The sequence below is a fragment of the Alosa pseudoharengus genome, unplaced genomic scaffold (assembly GCF_046254945.1).
Source record: "Alosa pseudoharengus isolate Yale_2024_CS ecotype anadromous, Long Island Sound unplaced genomic scaffold, YU_APseudo_1.1 YU_APseudo_1.1_scf_10, whole genome shotgun sequence".
NCBI classification, from domain to species: Eukaryota; Metazoa; Chordata; class Actinopteri; order Clupeiformes; family Clupeidae; genus Alosa; species Alosa pseudoharengus.
In genome coordinates this window covers 15,874,493-15,895,873 of record NW_027468565.1, presented here as the reverse complement: position 1 = coordinate 15,895,873, position 21,381 = coordinate 15,874,493, and the positions used below count along the sequence as shown (strand labels likewise).

At 42.8% G+C, this 21,381-nt stretch overlaps 1 protein-coding gene across 1 annotated transcript; it reads right to left on the bottom strand.

Annotated features, from left to right (window-relative positions):
* Positions 1–98: 98 nt before the first annotated feature.
* On the bottom strand, positions 99–21,050 carry cry2 (cryptochrome circadian regulator 2). The gene is made up of 12 exons (XM_076265455.1): positions 20,750–21,050; positions 19,736–19,844; positions 17,660–17,802; positions 14,468–14,652; positions 13,792–13,880; positions 13,486–13,626; positions 11,671–11,982; positions 7,999–8,150; positions 7,496–7,698; positions 5,824–5,910; positions 2,418–2,665; positions 99–2,082 (listed from the first exon to the last, which is right to left on the bottom strand). The coding sequence occupies exons 1-11, from the start codon at positions 20,905–20,907 to the stop codon at positions 2,424–2,426; spliced, it is 1,821 nt and encodes a 606-aa protein (XP_076121570.1). The 5' UTR covers positions 20,908–21,050; the 3' UTR covers positions 99–2,082; positions 2,418–2,423.
* Between the last annotated feature and the right edge of the window lie 331 nt (positions 21,051–21,381).

Here is a 21,381-nt window from a genome sequence, read left to right as displayed (position 1 = left end):
TACGCTTTTATTGATTTAATCTAGAATGGGCATGACATGTTTTGGTGAGCGGCTGATGGAGAGTTCCAAGACATCAGAGGTGTTCTGGAATTTTCTGAGAGGGAGTGACTATTGGACAAGGTGCTGGTCAAATTATTTTATCACTATTTGATCAAACTCCTGGCAAAATTTTAGATTTGCTTCTTTAAAACATTTTGGCAGAAATATCTTACTTTTAGACTGGCTTCGAACACATTGCCAAAGTGGATGGCTAGGGTTGGCTGCTGCTTATTGCTGTGGCATTAGTGCATTTTGCATTCGGGTTCAGCTAACCAACCTCTTTCCAACATTGCAACTTATCAGGTCCAATTACAGCCCAGCAGACTGCTGAATGTACTAACAAAAATGTTACTATTATTCACAATAAGAATGATGGTATTTAGCCTATACATGTCAAGAATAAATAAAGAGGTTGATTGCAAAACTCATTTCTTCAATGAGTTGTCATAAATATATATTATTTAATTTTTCCTTTCAAGGTAATATCGGTTGAACTGCAGTTGGGTTATGTTGGTTAAGTAAGTAAGTAAGTAAGTAAGTAAGTATTTTATTTGTATAGTGCATACTTCATGGACAGAGTGCAACACTACTTTGCTACAAAACACAACTGCAATTTCATTGATATCATGTTTTTGAAGGATTGTCTGCAAATGTGTACTAAACATCTAGATTACCCCGTTAGTTAGGAGCTAAATGCAATTGTCTTTTTGCAAATCTAATTAAAAAGGATCAAAATTCTTCTTCAACATGGACCTCTGTCGTCTTAAAAAAGAAAAAAAAAAAAACATTTCAGTTCCTTCAGGATTTTGCAAGGATTTGTGGAGATCACCGTGGCCAAAATGAACGAAATCAACAGTTGTGTGGATTTTGAGTTAAATGGGCAACGTGTAGTTTTAAAACATTCAAACAAGACCTAGAGCAACAGAATGTGAAGAAACAACTGTTCTAATGCAATTTCAAAAACAGCTATGCTCTGCGTTACTCAGATATCCACCAAAGCTAGCATGCTAAACAGCCAGCTTCAGACCCTGCTCAGACCGCACTGTTGTAATACCACTTTGTACCTCAGTGCAATACAATGCAAGTCAATGGAAGAGCACCATTGCAAACTTAATGATGCATTCAAGACAACTCAAGTCCTACATAATTCTACACATGGCCCCTTTAAATAAAATACATTCAATCAAAAATATTGCACTGCAGTGTTTCAAATACTTTTTGGCAATAAGAGAAAATTGAAACTCGCAGGAAATTGAGGAAAATCCTTGAATTTGCGAAAACGCAACATCGCAAAATCCTGGAGGGATTTATTTCCGTTCAGTTCCGTTACGTTCGGACTAGTCATATACCTCCACTTATAGTTGTAGATGTCCAATGTAAAAATCTTTGGTTACAACGAAACTATTGCCAGATTGTCCGCTTTTAGTTTTGCCAGAATCTGATTCAACAATCACTCCATCTCCAAGAACCTGCTCTGACGACTGCTGCTTGACCTGAAGCCCATTGCCTCATGTTAACTGGCTGAAGTTGTGTACAGCATGATAACGGCAGTGTAATCTGCAGTCAGACAGCGATAGCCACAAAGGGGTTCTGATACGGCTATAAGTGGAATCCCCTCCAGTTCAAATTCACACATCAGACACATAATCAGGGTGAATCTACAGGACAGGAGCAGATCAGGGTAACAGCCGAGAGAAGAGGAGCCAGAAAGGCACCAGCTCTCACTCGCCAGCTGTTCCCATACAGTCCAATTGGCAATGGTACAGCTGATATGATCTCTTCAGGCGCTGCTTTTGCTGCTAATCTTTTTCTGCAATGCAACACAAGCTGCGTGGAGTGGCAAGGCAAGGCAAGGCAAGGCATGGCATGGCATCTCTCCTTCGAGTCTCATCTGAGGGATGTGCAGTGTGTCAGAAATCAGGGGACACCTCCACAAGACGACAGGATCCGCTCTTCGCCCCCATAAAGGCCTCCTTCATCGCAGGCCACCCCTGCTATCAGTACACCTCCTGCTTCTTCTCAGGGACGCCATCTGATATGTGTCTAAACAGAGACCAAGGGGGAAAATCATTTTTAAGTCATACAACTGATTACTTAGTAATATAACTGATTACTAAGTAGCTAAGTAAACGAGGTCATGGTAGATATTCCAGTGGTGATATTCTAATGGAATGGTTCCAAAGTACACAGCCGAGGATTGAACTTGGCTTAATAGAAAGCGGGACGGCAGAATAATAGAATTAATCATAATGGTCCAGTAAGCACAGTTAATAAGGTGTATCATGATGTCTGTAGACATATATCATATAATTAGATGCATTATTTAGCAAAGTAAAGTAAATTTGTGGTAGTCATTACAGAGTATTGAAGGTCAGTACCGGAGGTTACTCCTGACTGGTGGAGGGCTTGCTGATGTGCTGGACTTTGGACTGCGAGCAGCCCTGGGTACTCTGCAGCTCCGTGGGCCAGCCTCTCTTCCTCTGGGGCTGCGCCGACACAGCTGGACGCATGACTGTTGCAGGTGCGGCGACGGCAGTAGTTCCTGCTGATGAGGTGACCACTGCTGGCGTAGCTTCTGTTGTGACCATTGTGGTGGTGGTGGTTCTCTGGCATTTTAACATTGCACCTGGGAACCACACGAACACAAAACGGCTACATTGCATCTTATTAGACATATAATGCAAAATATGTGCTAGCTACTTCTAATCAGGCAATTTGTTTGGACAAGAGGCAATAAAGAGGTAAGAAAATTCAACACAACTTTGTTGGGTCCTAACAAAGAGAATAAAGTTTGTAGTAGTGTTATAAAAAACTGTTTAACACCGAGATGACTGCCACCATCTTGACTTATCAGCATACTTGAGCACTTCTCTACAAAAAAGTGGTGGATGTGGTAGATGATTGTTGTGTCCACTAAGATAGCACTGGCCTTCTGCGGGACAATTACCCAACAGCCAAAAGTAGGTTGCTGCAATTTTCCATGGCCTGCAGAAAGAGAACTCCCCTGAAAGGTTGAAAACTACTGGGATAGGTGATTAAGGAAGATCACTGGCAAAACGAGGGGTTCAATCACATGGTTACCCACGGTGGGAAACAGGGGGACATGCTGGTAGTGTCCAGTCTCCCTTTGGACACGCACATCCCATGACCAGCCATGTGGTAGCCTGGGAAAGAGAGGTGTTCCACGGGTTTGTGGTGGAGGCTGAGGAGAGCAACAGTACCCAAGCAGCAGACACCTCCAGGAGAAGTGACAACCCTCACTCTGGTGGGATGGATATACTGCTTCAGTCACCCTCGGAATGTAGAAGCAAGTGTTGGGAGAAACAGGTGACAAGAGATACCGCAGACATCCAGTTTCACCCGATCTGTACTGTTGTTTGGTTGTCAGCGGAGAGGCACTTCCGCACTACTGTAGTAACTTCTCATGCTACTTGAGTTGGCTTCTGTAGTAACTTTCCTACTACACTGTAGCCCTCTACATACCAATTTGAAGGTAGGGTTGATGAACTGCCATGTTTGCTAGTCGGGAAGACATTGGCCACCTTTCAACTCAGGAACTTGCGGGGGTGGATTGAATGTTTATAGGAATGGCCCAGTCCTCGGCCCAGCCGCTAAGAAAAATGGTTCCTATTTTATCTCTGAAAATGGCCCTTGGAGATCCTATGTGCATATTCCGTGGCTGAACTCACAAAAATTCAGGCAGCCCTAAAACGGCTTGCTAGTTCATGCTTTGGAAAAAAAATGTTCCCTGCGGCCTTCAAATTAGAAGTTCTGACTTGCACCTACTCCACCCATGGGTAGGATGGCCCACGAGTACCCATACTGCTACTCCATACTGATTGTTTTCAAACAAAATGGCACCTAGTGGTACATAAAATAGATTACCTGAACAAGGTATCCTAGTTTCATTAATATCCCATGGCACCTGGGGCAGCCGTGGGCTACTGATTAGTGCTTCGGACTTGTAACCGGAGGGTTGCCGGTTCGAACCCCGACCAGTAGGCCCGGCTGAAGTGCCCTTGAGCAAGGCACCTAACCCCTCACTGCTTCCCGAGCGCCACTGTTGTTGCAGGCAGCTCACTGCGCCGGGATTAGTGTGTGCTTCACCTCACTTTGTGCCGAGTGTGTTTCACTAATTCACAGATTGGGATAAATGCAGAGACCAAATTTCCCTCACGGATCAAGAGTATATATACTATACTACTACTACTACTATACTATTCTATACTATACTAACTGCTTGACTTGACTTGACTTGACTTGACTTGACTTGACCTACCCTGGAGAGGCATTGAATTGGCAGTGATCTGAGGTCCCACCTACTGGGCTGCTGAACACCCTGGTGCCCTCTCAGAGGAAGGGTGAATCCATAGACCATACACACAACACAGCTAATTCAGCACCGTTTCGACATGGCTTACAAAGGTAACAAGAGCACCACACCCGCACATGATGTTGAAGAACGACAATGCAAAGTAAGTGCTATACGGGCTGGTGCTACTGAACTTCTAAGCACCAGTTTAATTTCCATGAGCTAGAGTTCAACCATGGAGCTGCTATTAACGTCACTGTATCAGCAGACTTACTGTATACCCTCCACCAGCCATCTTCACCCAGCAAACACTAGTTCACCTCTGTGGTGAAGGGATAAAGGAAGCAGGGCTGTGCTCATGGCTAAAGAATGGTGTGCTACTGGCTAATTTATTTCACATACAGCCTCAAACTATGTTAGTGCAACACTGTGCTGCTGACTAGCTGCCAAACTTGTGTGTGAAAATCATCCAATACAGGGCCCACGGACACAACCATTTGGACTAGTCTCATTTCTCATGACCTGAAATGTCTATGCAATTAAGACATATAGACAGGTTGTACCATTTCCAATAATATTACTTTATTGTTTGCGCAAGGGAGTTAGGGAGTGGTTTATGACATCACATGATTTCAGTTTGGTGTTGAATGCACAGAATGTAAGTTACAGTATACATCTGATGCCCTTGCACAGTGTTCACTTATCACTTGAATGTCTATCCTAACTTCCTTGGCTTCACAAACTGTCTTTGACTTGTAGTTCAGTCAGGAAACTCTCTAAACACGCTTATGAGCTTTTTTTATGTACATGACATGGTAGTAAGTTCTGTTTTAGCTAAACGGACTACATCTACTGAAGATGCTGCTGCTGTTAGATGAAAATGCAGTGACTGCTGCATAACTGCTGTTGATGAACACAAAAAAAACATCATAAAGCCATGAGTGAAAGGATGCCCATTAACCTACGCAGAGCTAGACATGGGATCTCTCATAATCAGCAGCCCTAGCTAGAGTTTCCAGACTGAACTCATGCATGGCCATCATTTACCTTAGAAAACCATTGCAAACATATGTGGGTACACGGTTACCCTTAAAATCCCAAATCTTTATTTTCAGTGTGTTTTTATTCATATACACTTGAAAATAAGTAACCGTAAACAGTGCATGCACAGATGGCATATGCATAGCAATGGATTTCAAACATTTGACCTTCTCTACTTTTTTACAATGCCATTTTTCAGAATTGAAGTTTTTATATACACAGAGCTTTCAAGAGCTATTACAGCTTGTTGATACAAACAAAGAGATGTAAATAATATACATTAAAAGAGAATATAAAAAATATGTTCATCAAATCTAATGGCTGCTGGTCTAAGTTTCCCAGAATTCCCTAAACACTGATGACAATTTTGTACAATGGTGCAATTGCTGTGTTACGGATGAACACTGGGCCTCACGTGTTCCTGTTCTTACCAGTGGTGCTGCTGCCACTGGCCTGAGAGTCATCTGATAACGAGGGCTCTACCTCTTCTTGGATGGTGGGAACAGACGCCAAAAGACCTGTGAGAGAGAGATGCAAGCAAAGAAAAAGAAAAAAGCTCAACTTACTCAATGTGTAAGTCTGACCTCATGAGACCGCAAGAAAGCTCTTCATTTTTTAGCCACAATGACACAAGATTGCCCACAAGCCTACCAACTGTTCTTAATGCAACAACCAGGTGAATGATTTGCAGTTATTATTACATGAGCACATAGACTGCCTAATAATAATAATAATAATAATAATAATAAGTCATATTTACATCCAAATAATTTTGAGCTCAAGTCAACCAGTGTCTTTTAGCTGTTACTAATCCAGCAATACAGACTATAACAATATATTCTAAAACGGATAGTTTCGGTCCTTCATTATGATTGGCTGAATCGCATTCTATGCCATTGTAAAATCGAGCATAGCCCTACATATTGACTGCATTTGGTTCTATATTTCTGCACCTCCACAAATTGATACAAAAGTTGTTGCGTCTCGACGTTGCTTAGCAACCATTCTGATAGAGGAAATATATTTTTTGGCGGAAGAATGATTGTCCAAAAATAAATTCTCGTTGCTGCGATGAAATCTTGCCAGATATATGTAGTAATCGTTTTAGAAAAGCAATAAGCCACTCGAGTCCGTAGGTTATACTGATTTCGCACATTGTGTCTAATAGTGTAACGTAGGGTCTCTCAGGGCTTATTGCTTAAATGAAAAATGGGTACCGGTAATTAATTTTCCGTTGGACATGCAGAACAGTGTGTGTGTGTGTGTGTGTGTGTGTGTGTGTGTGTGTGTGGTGTGTGTGTACGCTTGTGTGTTTTGTTCCTCATGCTTGCGGCTCATGGCACTGCTGTGATCAAAAGGATCCTGCCGTGTAAATTACTTCAATAGGGTCGTGCTGACAGAACTCCAACTGAACAACACAAAGACTAAATGGCAGAGATGGAAACACTCTGAACAGCAGAAAGGGTCTCTCACTAAGAGCCACACGGAGAATCATTTCAAAAACTAGCCTCTGACGCATGGCCATAGCCTTTTGCCTCACATCAGGCCATTTATTCAGAACAGTTGTGAAAAAGCAGAGCAAAGCCGTTATGTATTTGTAAGTTGCAGCTTGGAGAAAACACATAAGCTGCATTCAGACCTATGTGTAAGACCGGAGGTTCTGCGGATGTTAAACGGTTGGGCGTCTATCTGAACAACATAAACGGTCATTTGGAAGTCCGAACTTAGCCGGCTGTTCTACTGCTCCCCTCCTAGTATTTCCGACAGACATTATGTAAATAACTCCTGTCTGAATAAAGCGAAGAACATGCGGAGATTCTGTTCATGTGCAATGCATGTTCAACCACATTCAACCTGTTCAACCACACAGAGATTCTGTTCATGTGCGTCGGTGTCGTTCACACATACGACCGTATAATGTCAGCATGTTAGCATCATATCTGAATCACCCAAAGGGTCAGACCTCCGTTTGACAAAGCTCCGCATATACTCTGGAGGTTATATCTGAAAGCATCTATAGCCTCTGTACAACGTTGCCAAACACACTAAAGTATATCAGATGAATCTCATGGTGTGCATGTGTGCGTGTAGGGAAACACTCACTCAGGCCTCTGTAGTGGGAGAGCTGCTGGTAGACCTGCTTCATTCTCTCTATGTTGAGGCGACTGCTCTCAGCATGGTTGATCATGGGTTTGGGGTAGTCCACCCCCACCACACAATTGGCCGCTTTCTGCACAGACTCCGGTGCATTCCAGGGCTCATAGATGTACCGATTGGGATAGTCCTTCAACTTTGGGATGTAGCGCCTGCACAGGGCAAATGTAATTCTTAAGCTTTATAGTATCACATATACCTTTCACAGAATAGTATGGAGACGGCACTTTGAACTGGTGGATTGGACTAAGACCATAAAGTGACATTACACAAGTTTTAAAGACATTTTAAAGATTTGTTTTAAGTAGGTAGCTAGCTTTAACTATATCCTAAATTCAATATTCCAGGCAAATGGTCATGTGAAGGTCCCCCCAGCACACTGGCATGTACAAATACTACGAGTACAACGGTTAGCAGGTTTACTGGCAAAAACCGGACTGTGCTTTGCGTACCTGATGTAGTCTCCACTTGGGTCTGTTCTCCTGCCGAAGCCCACGGGGCAGTAGCAGTGGAAGAACTGCTGGAAGAAGGAGCTGCAGGAGAGCCACATCCAGCTGCCCGCGTTCACACTCCAGTCAGAGTCCAGCAGCAGCTCCTCAAACACCTAAACAACAGACAGAACCACGTGCATTCAGATCCACTCTTTACCTCAAACAGACACCAGCAAGGTCTTATGAGGAAAAGTGGGGGCAATAATTACACCAAAGGTAACTAGATGTACCGCAGAGCGGTACAAAATATGACCGCCGCCCAGTCCAGCACATTTTTTCCACAAAAAGAAATCACGCTGAAAGGCCTATATGATTCTAACTGTCTCACTAAATTGCATTATCCACACTCAATTCTCACTGGTATCTGCTAGACAACAAGTACCAAAACATGATTAGTTCATAGATTTCACATGTAAAATACATTTTATACAACCCCACCTCCATCTTGCCTGTTCATAATTCTGAGAAATTCTCGATTGTTTGTGTTATGTTTATGTTATGTGTGTGGGTGTGTGTGTGTGTGTGCGTGCTTGTGTGTGTGCCTGCTGTGTGCCTGTGCATGCAAGCGTACATATGTCTACTGTGTGAGTATGTGTCATACGTATGATTACTGTGAATGTATGTGTGTGTGTGTGTGTGTGTATCTGTTTGTGCACATGAAATGGGTTAACATGACCCCTGGAGGCAAACATACAGAAAAAAATGGTCATCCTAGGCCCTACAGTTCTCAAGATATTCACAGAGAACTGTGTCTGCCCTACCCTCCTTTCGGGGGGTCCAGTCCAGCGGGGGGGCTACAGATCAAAACGAAAAATGACGGTTCCATGCTATCCATGTGGGGGTACATGCCCACCAAGTTTTGTGTACCCCGGTCTTTCAGTGTCCCGGGAATCCTTGTTGGTGTACGTCACTAAATGTACACATAAATTATTTTATTGTAAGGCCCCCCATGAACGAAAGTACACAAAACTTGGCATGCATTCGGAGGGTGTCATAATGATCCTACACTTTTAATTTCGTGCAGTTTTGACCTTGTCAGCCAGAGATATTGTGATGAAAACACCTACTTTTTTGCTTTTTAATTTTTAACTAGGTGGCGCTATACATGAAATAAGTGGTAATGGGATGGGTTGACATGCCCCCTTAAGACCAACATACATAAAAAAGGTGGACCTCCTAGGCCCTACGGTTCTCGAGATATTCACAGAAAACTGTCTCCGGCCACCTACAGGCCAGTTGGTGTATAGTAACATAAATTAATTTATTGTGTGGCCCCCCATGAACGGAATTCCACAAAATTTGGCGCGCATACAGAGGGTGTCATAATGATCCTACACTTCCAATTTCGTGCAGTTTTGACTATGTTAGGTCACAGATACCTTCAATTACAACACCTCATTTTTACTTTTTTTTTTGGTTATGGAATGGGTTGACATAGCCCCTTGAGATCAACATACAAAAAAAAATGGTCTTCCTAAACCCTACGGTTTTCGAGATATTCACAGAAAACTGTGTCTGCCCTACCCTCCTTTCGGGGGGTCCAGTCCAGCGGGGGGGGCTACAGATCAAAACAAAAATGTGGGGTTACATGCCCACCAAGTTTCGTGTACCCCAGTCTTTCAGTGTCCCGGGACTCATTGATGGAAATTTGGGCATGCGAAAAAAAAAAAAAAAAAAAAAAAAAAAAAAAATTCTGACTAAACCTATATGACCGTCGCTTCGCTGCGCGGCGGTCATAATGACAGCTCCACAGCTAGGCCTAGTGAGTACAATGGCATAATGGCAGGGAAACAGCATTACCTAGTACCTAGCAACCGTGACACTGGCACAGCAAAAGCAAGTGATGGAATCAGTAAATCGAAACAATCTTTTAGTTACAGCCAACAGTGCTGACCCCAAAAATCAGTAGCATGTTAAGCTGTTCAACCTTTTTAGGCTTTCTTTTTCTTGGAAAGGTTCTACCATTCTCTGTTCACGTTAAAACGCAAAGCCGGACTTTTCTAATAAATATGGGTCCGACATCCTTTTCAAATTGTTCATGCTGGAATAGTGTAGATGAGAGGCAAAAACGTAACAAACGTGTTTCGGATTCAAACGAAAACAGAATAGTATTATGGGTGTAGCTATAGTATGGTATGCTTAATTGAACACACAGCCAGAAGTAAAAAACAGTGTGATCAATACGTGAACTGACATGAATCATTAAGTGTTCAATGCAAAATCTCTAAGCAAGCCAGTTCAAACTTAGGCCTAAGGGCCTGACATGGTCAGACTTCCCAGATCTAATAAGCATTCTGTGCAAACTATGACTTATTTCATTTGAAAGACTTTATAAAGTTGAAATAATCACAGATGATAATAAATAAACTGATTTGACCGTAATTTCTAAAATATGAGTATATTTACAAGTTACATTTTTTAAAGTTTTAAAGTAAATTAAGTAAGGAATCACCCAATCACCCAACATAGTAATATATGACAAGTGCATTACTTGATCACGCATTTATTTACAAAACATAAAGCCAGCAAGTGGATGTCTGTGCTGCCTGCAGACAAAATTCTAAATTTGAAATAAAATTGTAGACCTAGTCCTTTGAAAATGACTAAAAAACACAACCTGCCTTCCCCTGTATTCATGCCAATTATTTGTGAGGACTTCATATTAATAAACTATTGTACTTTTGTAGAAAATAATGATTGATACCAAATGGGTAAAACAAGTTTATATTCTACAGACATTGGTTTTGGTGCCCATTCATGATATAGACAAAATCTGCACAAGCCTTGTCTGAGTTAGCACAGAATGATCAACTTTGTACATGAGTATCATTGCTATGTATTCTACCACTTAAAAGTGGAAGAGAGAAACTCACAAAAACAGTCCATTCACTGTGTAGAGCACTCACTGTATGTGTTTATAAGAGCAAGAGTTGACTATGTGTTCATACATTTTGTTCACAGAGTCAAATGAGAAGATTCAAGTCAGGTGAATTGAATGATTTTTTTCCTTATAATGCATTTTACCTGTTTTGCTGTTTTGAAAGATGCAAACAATCACAATGATATTGTGAGATCATGGCCCAAATATCATGATTATATCATCGCCTCTGTGGCCATTCACATCCCTACTTGCGCAACGGAAATCTAGGTGCCCAGAAAGCAATATCCCTCAGACTGAGACTGCATAGCTACAACAACATGGTGTTGAGAGGACATTCTAAGCCAGAGCTTCTAAAATAATTTCATATATCCAATACAAGCCAGTGTACTGCTTGCCTACAAAAGCAACCATGGACTGCTGTGAAAAGACTTCATCACTCAAATACTTCTGAGCTGAGGGAATGCACACAAGTGCTCAAGCCAATGCATACCAAATCACTTAAGGCATTTACACAGCGCATCATCCAAGTAAAACACCCATAACTCAGGATATAAAGTGATATAAAACGGTCAGGTCCAACCTCCAGATGGTGACAAAAGGCGGGATGGTGGCAGATGCTGACGGGCACATAGAGTCTACTCACTCTCAGCAATTCTCCAGACCAGTCGCCAAACTGTTTGCCAAAGCACACCTAGTCCAACCTTAAGAGTTCCTTGAAACTACAGCAGTGGTTTTCAAATCCCATTCCTTACCTTCATACCACACTCCCAGCTGATCCACAGGTCTCCTCTGGTCAGGAAGCAGGCCACGGCGTGCCGGGCCAGGTGGTGGATCCAGCCCTCCTGCCGCAGCTGGGTCATGATGGCGTCGATCCAGGGGAAGCCCGTCCGGCCCTCGGCCCACTTGGCCAGCGCCTCCGGGTTGTGATCCCATGGAATCTGCACGCAGATGGGGTTGCTCTCCATGCGGTCAAAGTTGGGGTTGTTGGTGGCCGCCGTGTAGAAGAACTCCCGCCACAGCAGCTGGCCGTAGAGAGAGAGCGGAGGACTGCAGCGCTTACGGAGCTGAGGGAAGACAAGCGAGAAGAACACGACCATCACACCACGCACACGAGCACGGTGTCTACAACACAACAAGTCTACTGTACCACACAGGCAGCACAACACGTCTACCGCACAGGCACAACATCCCACTAGGTGAACATGGCCGTCGACAGAAGGCTGGTGCCATGACTGGTCAGAACTCACAGAGATCCACAGTGTGGTGTGAAGTACTAACATACTAAGACAGATACAGTGTTTCCCATACATTGACTTATTTGTGGCGGCCCACCACAATATCAACACTGACCACCACACAATGATTTTCTATGTTGTACTACTTAAACTGGATGGAATCCTTTCATTGCAGAGCTATATGCACCTTTGCACAGCCTCTCCTTGTGTCTCTGTCCTTCAATAAACCTGCATGCACGTTTAAAGAAAACATTAAAAATCCTGCAAGGATTGTTGTTGGCAGAGAAGACGACTGGCTAAATCGTGATTAAATCCGTTGGCATCATAACCACGACGTGCAAATTTGTTCAAAAACTGTGAACACCCCCGTCACCTACCACCACAAATAGAATTCAATTCTGTGGGAAACACTGAGATATGTCTAAACACTGCATTTAAACTGCAGCCATTGAGCTGCTTCTGCTGTGACAGCACCATCACCACACACAAATCTACAGGACGAGAGGGAGGATGAAAGACATTTTGCATTTACAGTATAGCATGGCTAGTGATGGATCTAACTGAACTCACACTGGATGTAAACTATGTGTATTCTATACAAAATGTTAGATATGTGCAAAAATACAGTGCATGAGGTAGGCCTTGGGGATAATGCAATTTCTGCATTAATGCAGAAAAAACAATCAAGTCTGAAGACCTTTACAAACTGGACACAATTTCTTTGTGCGACTTTAGATTACATTAGATACAAAAGGAACATTTGACATGAGGTCACATTTAGTGAGTTCACTCATAACACTGTACAAATCATTCCATAATTGATTAAATTAATTGACCTTCTATCCATATATATGTTCTAGCCATAAATGTGTGAGTAAATTGGGTGTCTCGCCCGAAAGTATTTTTGGTCATAGGTCTAAGACTGAACAAGTCAACAGAAGAGTCAGACTGCCATTTTGTGTGTGTGTGTGTGTGTGTGTGTGCATAATCTGTATTTGGACTGGAACATTGGCTAATTTCTATGGCAAGAGATCAAGAGAATAGGAAACATTCATACCATTGAAACTATTACATCACTGAACTTGGGATGACTGAAGGCATGACCTTTGGTCAATTAGTTTAAAGTTTTTGCAGGGCAATGCTATCCTCTCTACAGAGGTTTGACTGTTGTCCACTGAAGTGCAAAAGCTACACTAAGAAGCACCTCTGACACTACAACTTTACTGTTATAAACATGCCTGGGATAATGTAGCATGATTGTTTAGTACAACACAACCTATGTTTGTGATGTTTGAGGCCATAATGACGGTCAACACATAAAAGTTACCCTACCTGCAAGTAGAGTTCCCGTAGGTTGTAGTAGAACACTCGACAGGACAGGCAGCCGAATCGCAGGTAGGGACTGAGCCCCGTGGGGCTTGCCAGCAACGACATCATGTTTATTCGTGGTCGCTCAAAGTTGGCCACCCATGCCTGAGGAATCACATCAAACACAAGGAAACATGACTCACTAATGATATGGTACAGTATTTGTTTTTAGGAAAAGACAAACAATTAGCAAACTGTATTAGCAAACAACATGAGGAACACAACTTAAGTCAGCTCAGCAAAGGATCTGTAACAGTCCAGACCACTCACCTTTCGGTCTAAATGCTTGTTAAGTCGTTCCAAGGCTTCAGTCTCACCACCTTTCCAGACTGCATCAGCCTGACTTACATTCTTGAACCCTGAGAATACAGTACACACAGACCCTTAGTGAAATCTACATCTGTAGAACATCAGTAAAGCATGAACTTCATAACTCTTTCTCTGATATTGCATAAAACAGTAAAGGTATACACTTCATAAGCCTACTGTTAGCCTTGAAATCAGTATGCCAGCTTTTTTAATATATAAAATAATACACATTGTGGGCGCTACAATTCCCCAATAACTAATAAAATACTATACGAGTTTTATACATAAAGGCACAGCTGCTGCACCAACTAGGCGTGGCTGAATGAGCTGCAGTAGGTTGAGGTAGCTTGCCCACTTCAGGAGTGGCTGAAAGTGCTGTGGTTGGTTAGGGTTGGGGTTGCTTGGCTACTAAACCCCTTTAGGAGTGGCTGAATGTGCTATGGTTGGTTATGGTTATGGTTGAGTGTCTGAATGTGCTATGGTTGGTTATGGTTATGGTTGAGTGGCTGAATGTGCTATGGTTGGTTATGGTTATGGTTGAGTGTCTGAATGTGCTATGGTTGGTTATGGTTATGGTTGAGTGGCTGAATGTGCTATGGTTGGTTATGGTTATGGTTGAGTGGCTGAATGTGCTCACCTAGCTCCTCTAGAGAGGGCACGCTGTAGTGTTCGTCGTGGTTGTCTGCGATCTTGATGCGGCAGCTGTCCATCTGTTCGGGCGTGATGGTGGGCAGTGGCTTCTTGGGCAGCTCCAGGCGGCTCACGATGGCCTGGAAACGCTTGAAGGTAAGCGGCGGCCGGTTGTTGTTCATCTCGATGATCCTGTCGGGGAGGAAGCAGCCCAGGTGAGACAGACCCACATGGCCTGAAAACCACCCCGCACTCAAGCAGGTTATGAAAACTCTACTGAAAATGCATCAGGCCCAAGTACAGTTTGAACTAGGACAGCACAGTTAATATTATTGGCCCATTCTAAATAGTTTGGGTCACTGATGCTGAATAGGCCAAATTAAATCCTTCTTGCTCGACACTCAAACAGACTAGAGAAAAAACTTTTTGGGGGAAAAAAAGAACAAGGCTAAAAATGTGAAAATCGTATTCAATGCTTTGGAGACCCACATGACTGCATGCTAATGCAGGTAAGCTCTCCCGCCCCGATAAAGTTACAGCCCTCAATCTTTATTTATAGGTTTCTTCACATTATACAACGGGCATCTATACTGAGCCAGCGTCAGCTCCCTCCCATTGGCTCCCTGGTCCGGAGTCAGGAGGCTCCCATGTGTCAGCAGCAGTCTGGCGGCGCATGCCTGCCAGCACATGTCAGTAGTTGGGACTCCTCGGCCTACTTACAGCCCCTCCCTTTCCTCCGTCACATGTCTGGCAGTGTGACCTGCAGTGGTGGCGCTCGGCCACTGGGTGGCTGCAACTGCCAGTGCACAGCAAGTGGCCCGGACTGCCTGAGAGCGAGAGAGGCGTCTCTCTGATGCACACGCAGGTGCCTCTTCTCGGGAAGGTGGCGACGACAACAGCGACTGCGTGGGCCGCTAGTGAGCACCTGCTTTTATGTAACGTTGTGCTGGCGTGCACACCTTCTGACGCACAAGGAGAGAAGGAAAAGGAGTGTGCACGAGAGAGAGAGAGAGGGGGTGGTGGCAGGGGGCGTACGATGAAGATACAGAGCACACGCATGGTCCCAGGACTTAAGTTGAACGCTTTTCTCCTGATGATGTGAGGTCAAGAGCGCGCAGATGCAATTTACACACTTATGCAAACAGCGTGTAATCATCTGTGAATGACTCATGTCTGTGGGGAGCCAGAGCTGCACTGGAAACAGGCGACCAGGCCAGGCAGCTCCAGCAGCCCCGTAGAGCCCCACAGTCAATTATTGATCAGCCAGCAGCTGGGGCACCGCAAAGGTCAAAGAGCAGAACCACATTCAACTGTGCCAATAGCACAATAGCCATACACAGGCCCACAGGCCATGCTGCACGTCAGCGTCCTGATTAAGCCTCCATGCAAGGGCATTACACAGAGTGTGTGCAATGTGTAATTGAAGGATAGAACTGCCATCAGCAGTTTTAAAAGGTACACTCCCATTTTCACTTCGGCCTATTCCTCATGTGTATCATCACAGGCTAATTGAACTTCCTCTTGAACTCCTCCTCTTGCCTGTGTAACACTTCAAATTCTGCTGAAGTCGTGATATGAGTGACAAAACTGGCCTGACAGGCTGAACGGCTGATGGCTGTTGGACGTTACACACTGCAGGTCATGTTGTTTATTTCCCCGCCTGAGCCTTTTAATGACTCGTGGAACCCCAAGCCTTATCTATCTTAACCATATGTCACATTCAGCAGCAGCCTGCAAGCTACTTGGCCAGCTGACACTTCATATTTTTCATGGAAATTAAGTATTGTGATTGGCACGTCAGAGAAACACGGCAAAACATTCAGTTGTGTCTCCCACACGAAAACACACATACACATGCACAAGTACGCAGGCATTAGAGCACAACACACTCACAGAACAATCAAAACACTGAATACCACAGCAGATGCTGTTTTAACTTCCATTTTCTTCCATTAAAAGCTAATGACTTTTCTGGTAATGACAATCTCTATTTTTAACAGTCCATGCCAAATATTTATTTATTAGCCTAAAGCTTCAGTTGCGTGACAAGCCTACTGATTTTTGTAACCAAAGAGCATTCGCGATCTCAGGTTACACGATGCATAAAACACATCTTAACCCCCTACTGTCCGGCTCGCCCCTCAGATCCTCCAGCCTGGGACTTTTAGTTGTTCCAGAAAGTAAACTGTCAACTAGGGGTGACCGATCATTTGCAGTTAGAGCACCCAAGCTTTGGAACAGCCTCCCTTAATACATCAAATCTGCACCATCAGTGGCTGTTTTCAAATCTAGTCTACACGCTCAGGCTGCGCGTCGGGGTCCGGTTCACCCTGTCGGGACTTATTTTCCCAATAATGACCGGCGTTCTATACATTATCCCTTACTTATTTGAAACATCTCTATTTTACTTAGCCTACTTCCATACAGTGGGTCCCATTAATGCATCAACAAATGTTCCACTACCCTCCAGAACTAATGTAAAAGACTATTCAACTATTTGAGTAGTACACTATTAATGTGTAAATGTTAAACAAGCCTTAGCCTAATACATGGTCTATTCACAAAAAGTCTATGCAAAACACTGCAAAATGTGTAAGACAATCTCTACAATGTCCCTTAGCAAAACAAGTTTTAGAAAATGACCAGGAAATTTTCTTTATATAGATAGGAATATGAATACCATAATGCCAACTTCCTTTTCCTTGTTTCCCACAGTTTTCTTTATATGCCACATCGATGAGCTGTGTATATGTAAATGATTTTGTAATGTTAAGGCAGTGGTGAGGTGCCCCATTTAAGTGCAGAGAGAAACAACGTCTGGGGAACAATGCTTCAATTAGGCCAACGACTTTCGAAGATTAAATCCCTTTCCTTTCCATTCATGCTTTACATTCCTCCAACTAGAAGAATCCTCCATCAAGTCGCATGACAAAACCTTACAAATTCCAATTTTCTTTGTATTGCACTTACGGTAGTAGGGTTTTAGCTGGTGTGTGCATACTGGACTATATGCAGGTGACTTTCTCAAGTACAACACTTCAGAACCAGCCACTATAGAGTTAGCAATACACAACAGACAAAATGAAGTGTGGAGAAGTGTGTCCACAGTTGTTCCACCTGAATATATCCTATAGTATTCAACTCATGCTTAGTGCTGGAAGAACTGACTGGACGCCTGCTCCTCTCCTGACAGACTTACTTATCCAAGTTGAAGAGCGTGTGGGAGTTCCGCACCATCGTCTCCACCCCAAACTCCTGCGCCATCTTGATGATGGCTCCATCCCGCTCCTTCCCATATGGCTCCGAGTCATACTCAAAGGTCAGACGGGTGATGTTCCATTCCTGAGAGGAGAAGGAGAGGGACAGAGAGGTTTCACATATTAGTTGTTTCCGTTGTCTTTTCTTTATCAAGAGGAACTGATGAAATGTAAAACCATTAATTTCCAACTTAATAATTATTCTTCTCCATCCCACTTCCAGCAATTCAGCTCAGACCCAACACACTTTAAATGTGTAATAGTAATGATACAAGGAAGAAATGATTCAGGGCTCCACATTAATGGTTGCCTGGTTGCCTTTGGCTACCAACTTGTTACAAGTGGCAATCAGATTTGGTTGGCTTTGGTAACCAAAACCTCATGCCTGGTTGACAATCTGGCAACTACTTTTAAAAGTTAACGTTGAGCCCTGTGATCCAAGACAGAAAGGGAATTGTTGAGTCACAACCCAGACTGCTGCCATTTCTCCTTGGGTATGCAGGTGGTGAGGTCTTGCATTGTACTGCTGGCATATACAGTCTATCTAGTAAATATTTTTACTTTGCTGTTCATTTTACAGTTGGATATTACTCAAGTAACCACAACAGGCATCCTGTGCCATTAGTCGGCCATTATGTGAGAATTTGTATTTTACCCTTATTGTCGCTTTTCAGCATACTGGATAACCCTGGATAAGAGTCTAGGATGCCTTGTGTGTTCAAATTATGCTAAACAATTATGATGAAAAAGGGTCACCTTTCTGTCTCATTGAACAAAAGTGAAATAGTGCAATACCAGACGCTCTGGATGAGCAGTGACTATGACCCAGCCACCATTTTCCCTATTAGATTTTGTTGATGTTGGCTTTTTGATTTAGTTACTTTAAAGTAAAATTGATAGACATTGTTGCTTGACAGGTATAGATAATGTCAGTCATCCGTCTCAAGAGGCTCAACACCATCAAAAGTTACTGACTATGCAACCAACAAAATAATGTATCCAGCAGTGGACACCAGAAATACAGCTGGTCAGACGTCTCAACAGGTCAGTGTTGTGTCCAACCTCATTCTACTGACGGGGGGCTAAAAACTGTGGCCCAGAAAGTTGTGTGAGGACCTGACAGCAATTCAGAAATCTGAGGAATTGGTGATCATTATCTCGGTCCTTTCAAGACCTTATAATATAACTTTCTTAGATTTAAATTTTAATAATGTCAAGCACCTTAACTATGTGATGAAATGAAAGTGCCCTTGAATGTAGTGCCTGTCCTCTCCTTCACAGCTTCTCTGAAATTCAAATGAGGATCTGTTTGAAGGCTACTCCAATTATTTTTCTAGAAGCACAAGAACTTCTCCTAGTTACAGGCAATGGAGACAGGCCAGACCAACAAAGGCAGTGAATCTCACAAGTGAATGCTTTCATGTAAAAACAAATGTCTGTGCATCTCACTGCAACACAAATAAAAAAGAAGTCTCAGAACAACAACACAAACGAAAACAAAATGTTTAATAGCTTGGAAGCTCAAGGTGACAGGATGTGCCATGTTGCTTCTAGCTATTTAAATGTCTCCTGCCATGTGGGACCGCAAATAATATTAACATAATGTCCCTGAGACCATTTCCTACAGTGTAGAGGATGTTCCCTACATCAACCCTTCTGGTTACAGAGCATTTCGCCCACTGCTTACCTCTGGTCATGAGTGTCCAGTGGCTCTGAATAAAACGGAACAGCCATTTAGGACAATCTCTTTGGCTGAGTGTCCAGCCGTAAAATAAATGATCCAATATAGTTCCCATTTATGAGACGTGTTGTTTACCACTGAGGTGAGTTTCCTTAGTCCTCTATCCACTCATAACATTTCATAACTATGTAACATAATGTTTCATAATATTCTATTTACAGCAGCATCAAAACTACTATAAAGTGAACAAGCTAAAAGTTATTCAATGTATGCAAATAACCTTGCATAATAATAAGAAGCAAACCTTACATTTCTATACATTATATACAATACTGACCTTGAAAAGCCGTGGAAACACATCTGTTGGTTGGCCTCTCACCACAAAAAGCCTTGAATTTAGTTTCCTGAGACTGGTGTCCAAGTCCTCCAGGGATTCCAGCAAAAACCTGAGGAAATGTACAGGACAAACATGTTATTCGGCTAATGGTGGCGACTTGTGATCCCAAAACATAAATGTATATATATGGACTTAGTAGTCATTCCCTTTGGATGACCTCATGTGGCCCAGACTCACAATCCGTCACTACAGTCATCATAGCGTTGTGTATTACATTTCCAATTAAGAAGAACTTTTTGACACATTCATTCTATGTGACACAAACGTGTGACTCAACTGTATGATATCGTGTGAGCATGCATAAGTTGAAATTAATGACGCACAAATACTGTGTATTGAAGGTGTTACATAAAACACAAGTAACCAAGTGGGCGTGAGCAAAATGCGTTCGCATGATAGCATGCTACTTAACAAATCCACCATCTGAAGGAGTCATTAATTACATTGCCGTATTGACCAGCAATCTACTTACTATTTTCTTGTACATGGATCACATGGTACATGGATGTATCTTTATAAGTTCGCTGCTGCTTTCACAAGTTTCACAACAGAGCAGCCCTAATATTAGAATTAGCCTAGCTTTGAAGCTAAGGGGCTGATAATAATGGCCTACAAGTCAAACGAAAGCGTACGTTTAGCTGTACTGTCAAAGAGTATAGAAGTTAGAAGTTACTTCTATACTCTCTGGTACTGTACAATAGAAAATAAAAAGGAAACGTGTACGTTTAAATTATTTCAGTAAATGCATATCCTGTAATAGTTAACTCCTCATTTGCATTAGCTTGGAGCTAACAGTTGGATGCGCCAGTTATTTCTTGTGGAGGCCAACCCATGCAAAATTTGGCTTCTGCCAAAGCTACACTTATATTCCAAGCAATAAATATATTTAAGATTTAATCTATCGTGGACTGCAATTGTCAGCTCTGCCTAAATCGTTAAAAGAAGCTCACAAACCTCCATCTGTTAACACCCACGTTCGCCGAACCAGCAAACCACGGGTCCAAAATATAAACACAGCGTACAGTGTCAGCGCCATTTAGGGCTTCCTGTAAAGCTGGATTATCGTGAAGACGCAGTCCTTTTCGAAACCAATGTACAGAATTGACGACCATGACTTCGATTTAGTCCATGCTAGTAATCCAGTTGATGTTATAAGATGCTTTTACTCAAACTGTATTCATTTTAGATATCGTTGACACGCTAAAGCTTCTTGGAGTTTGAGCGACCAGTCACGGAGAGTCGACACCAGACGTAATGGCTTTCCTCCGCTCTTCTCTTTCATTGGTCAAGAGAATGACACGTGTACAGAGTATTAAAATGAGCGACGTGATATGCCTCGCATTGATTGGTTCCTCCGCACGTGTAGACTTATCCTAGTCACGTTTGTTTGGTAGCCATGGCTGTAAAGAAACGGTAGAACTAGAAAAGTGAAATTTCACTGTGAAGGCAGCATAGACTGGAAGGCAGCAGTAAAATATAACCCAACAAACACTTTAGACAGGCGGAATCTGTGGTGGCAATGTCTAACTCTATAATAAAGCATTGTGTGCTTGAGGGTTTTATTTTTCAGTGACCGTCACCTTTAG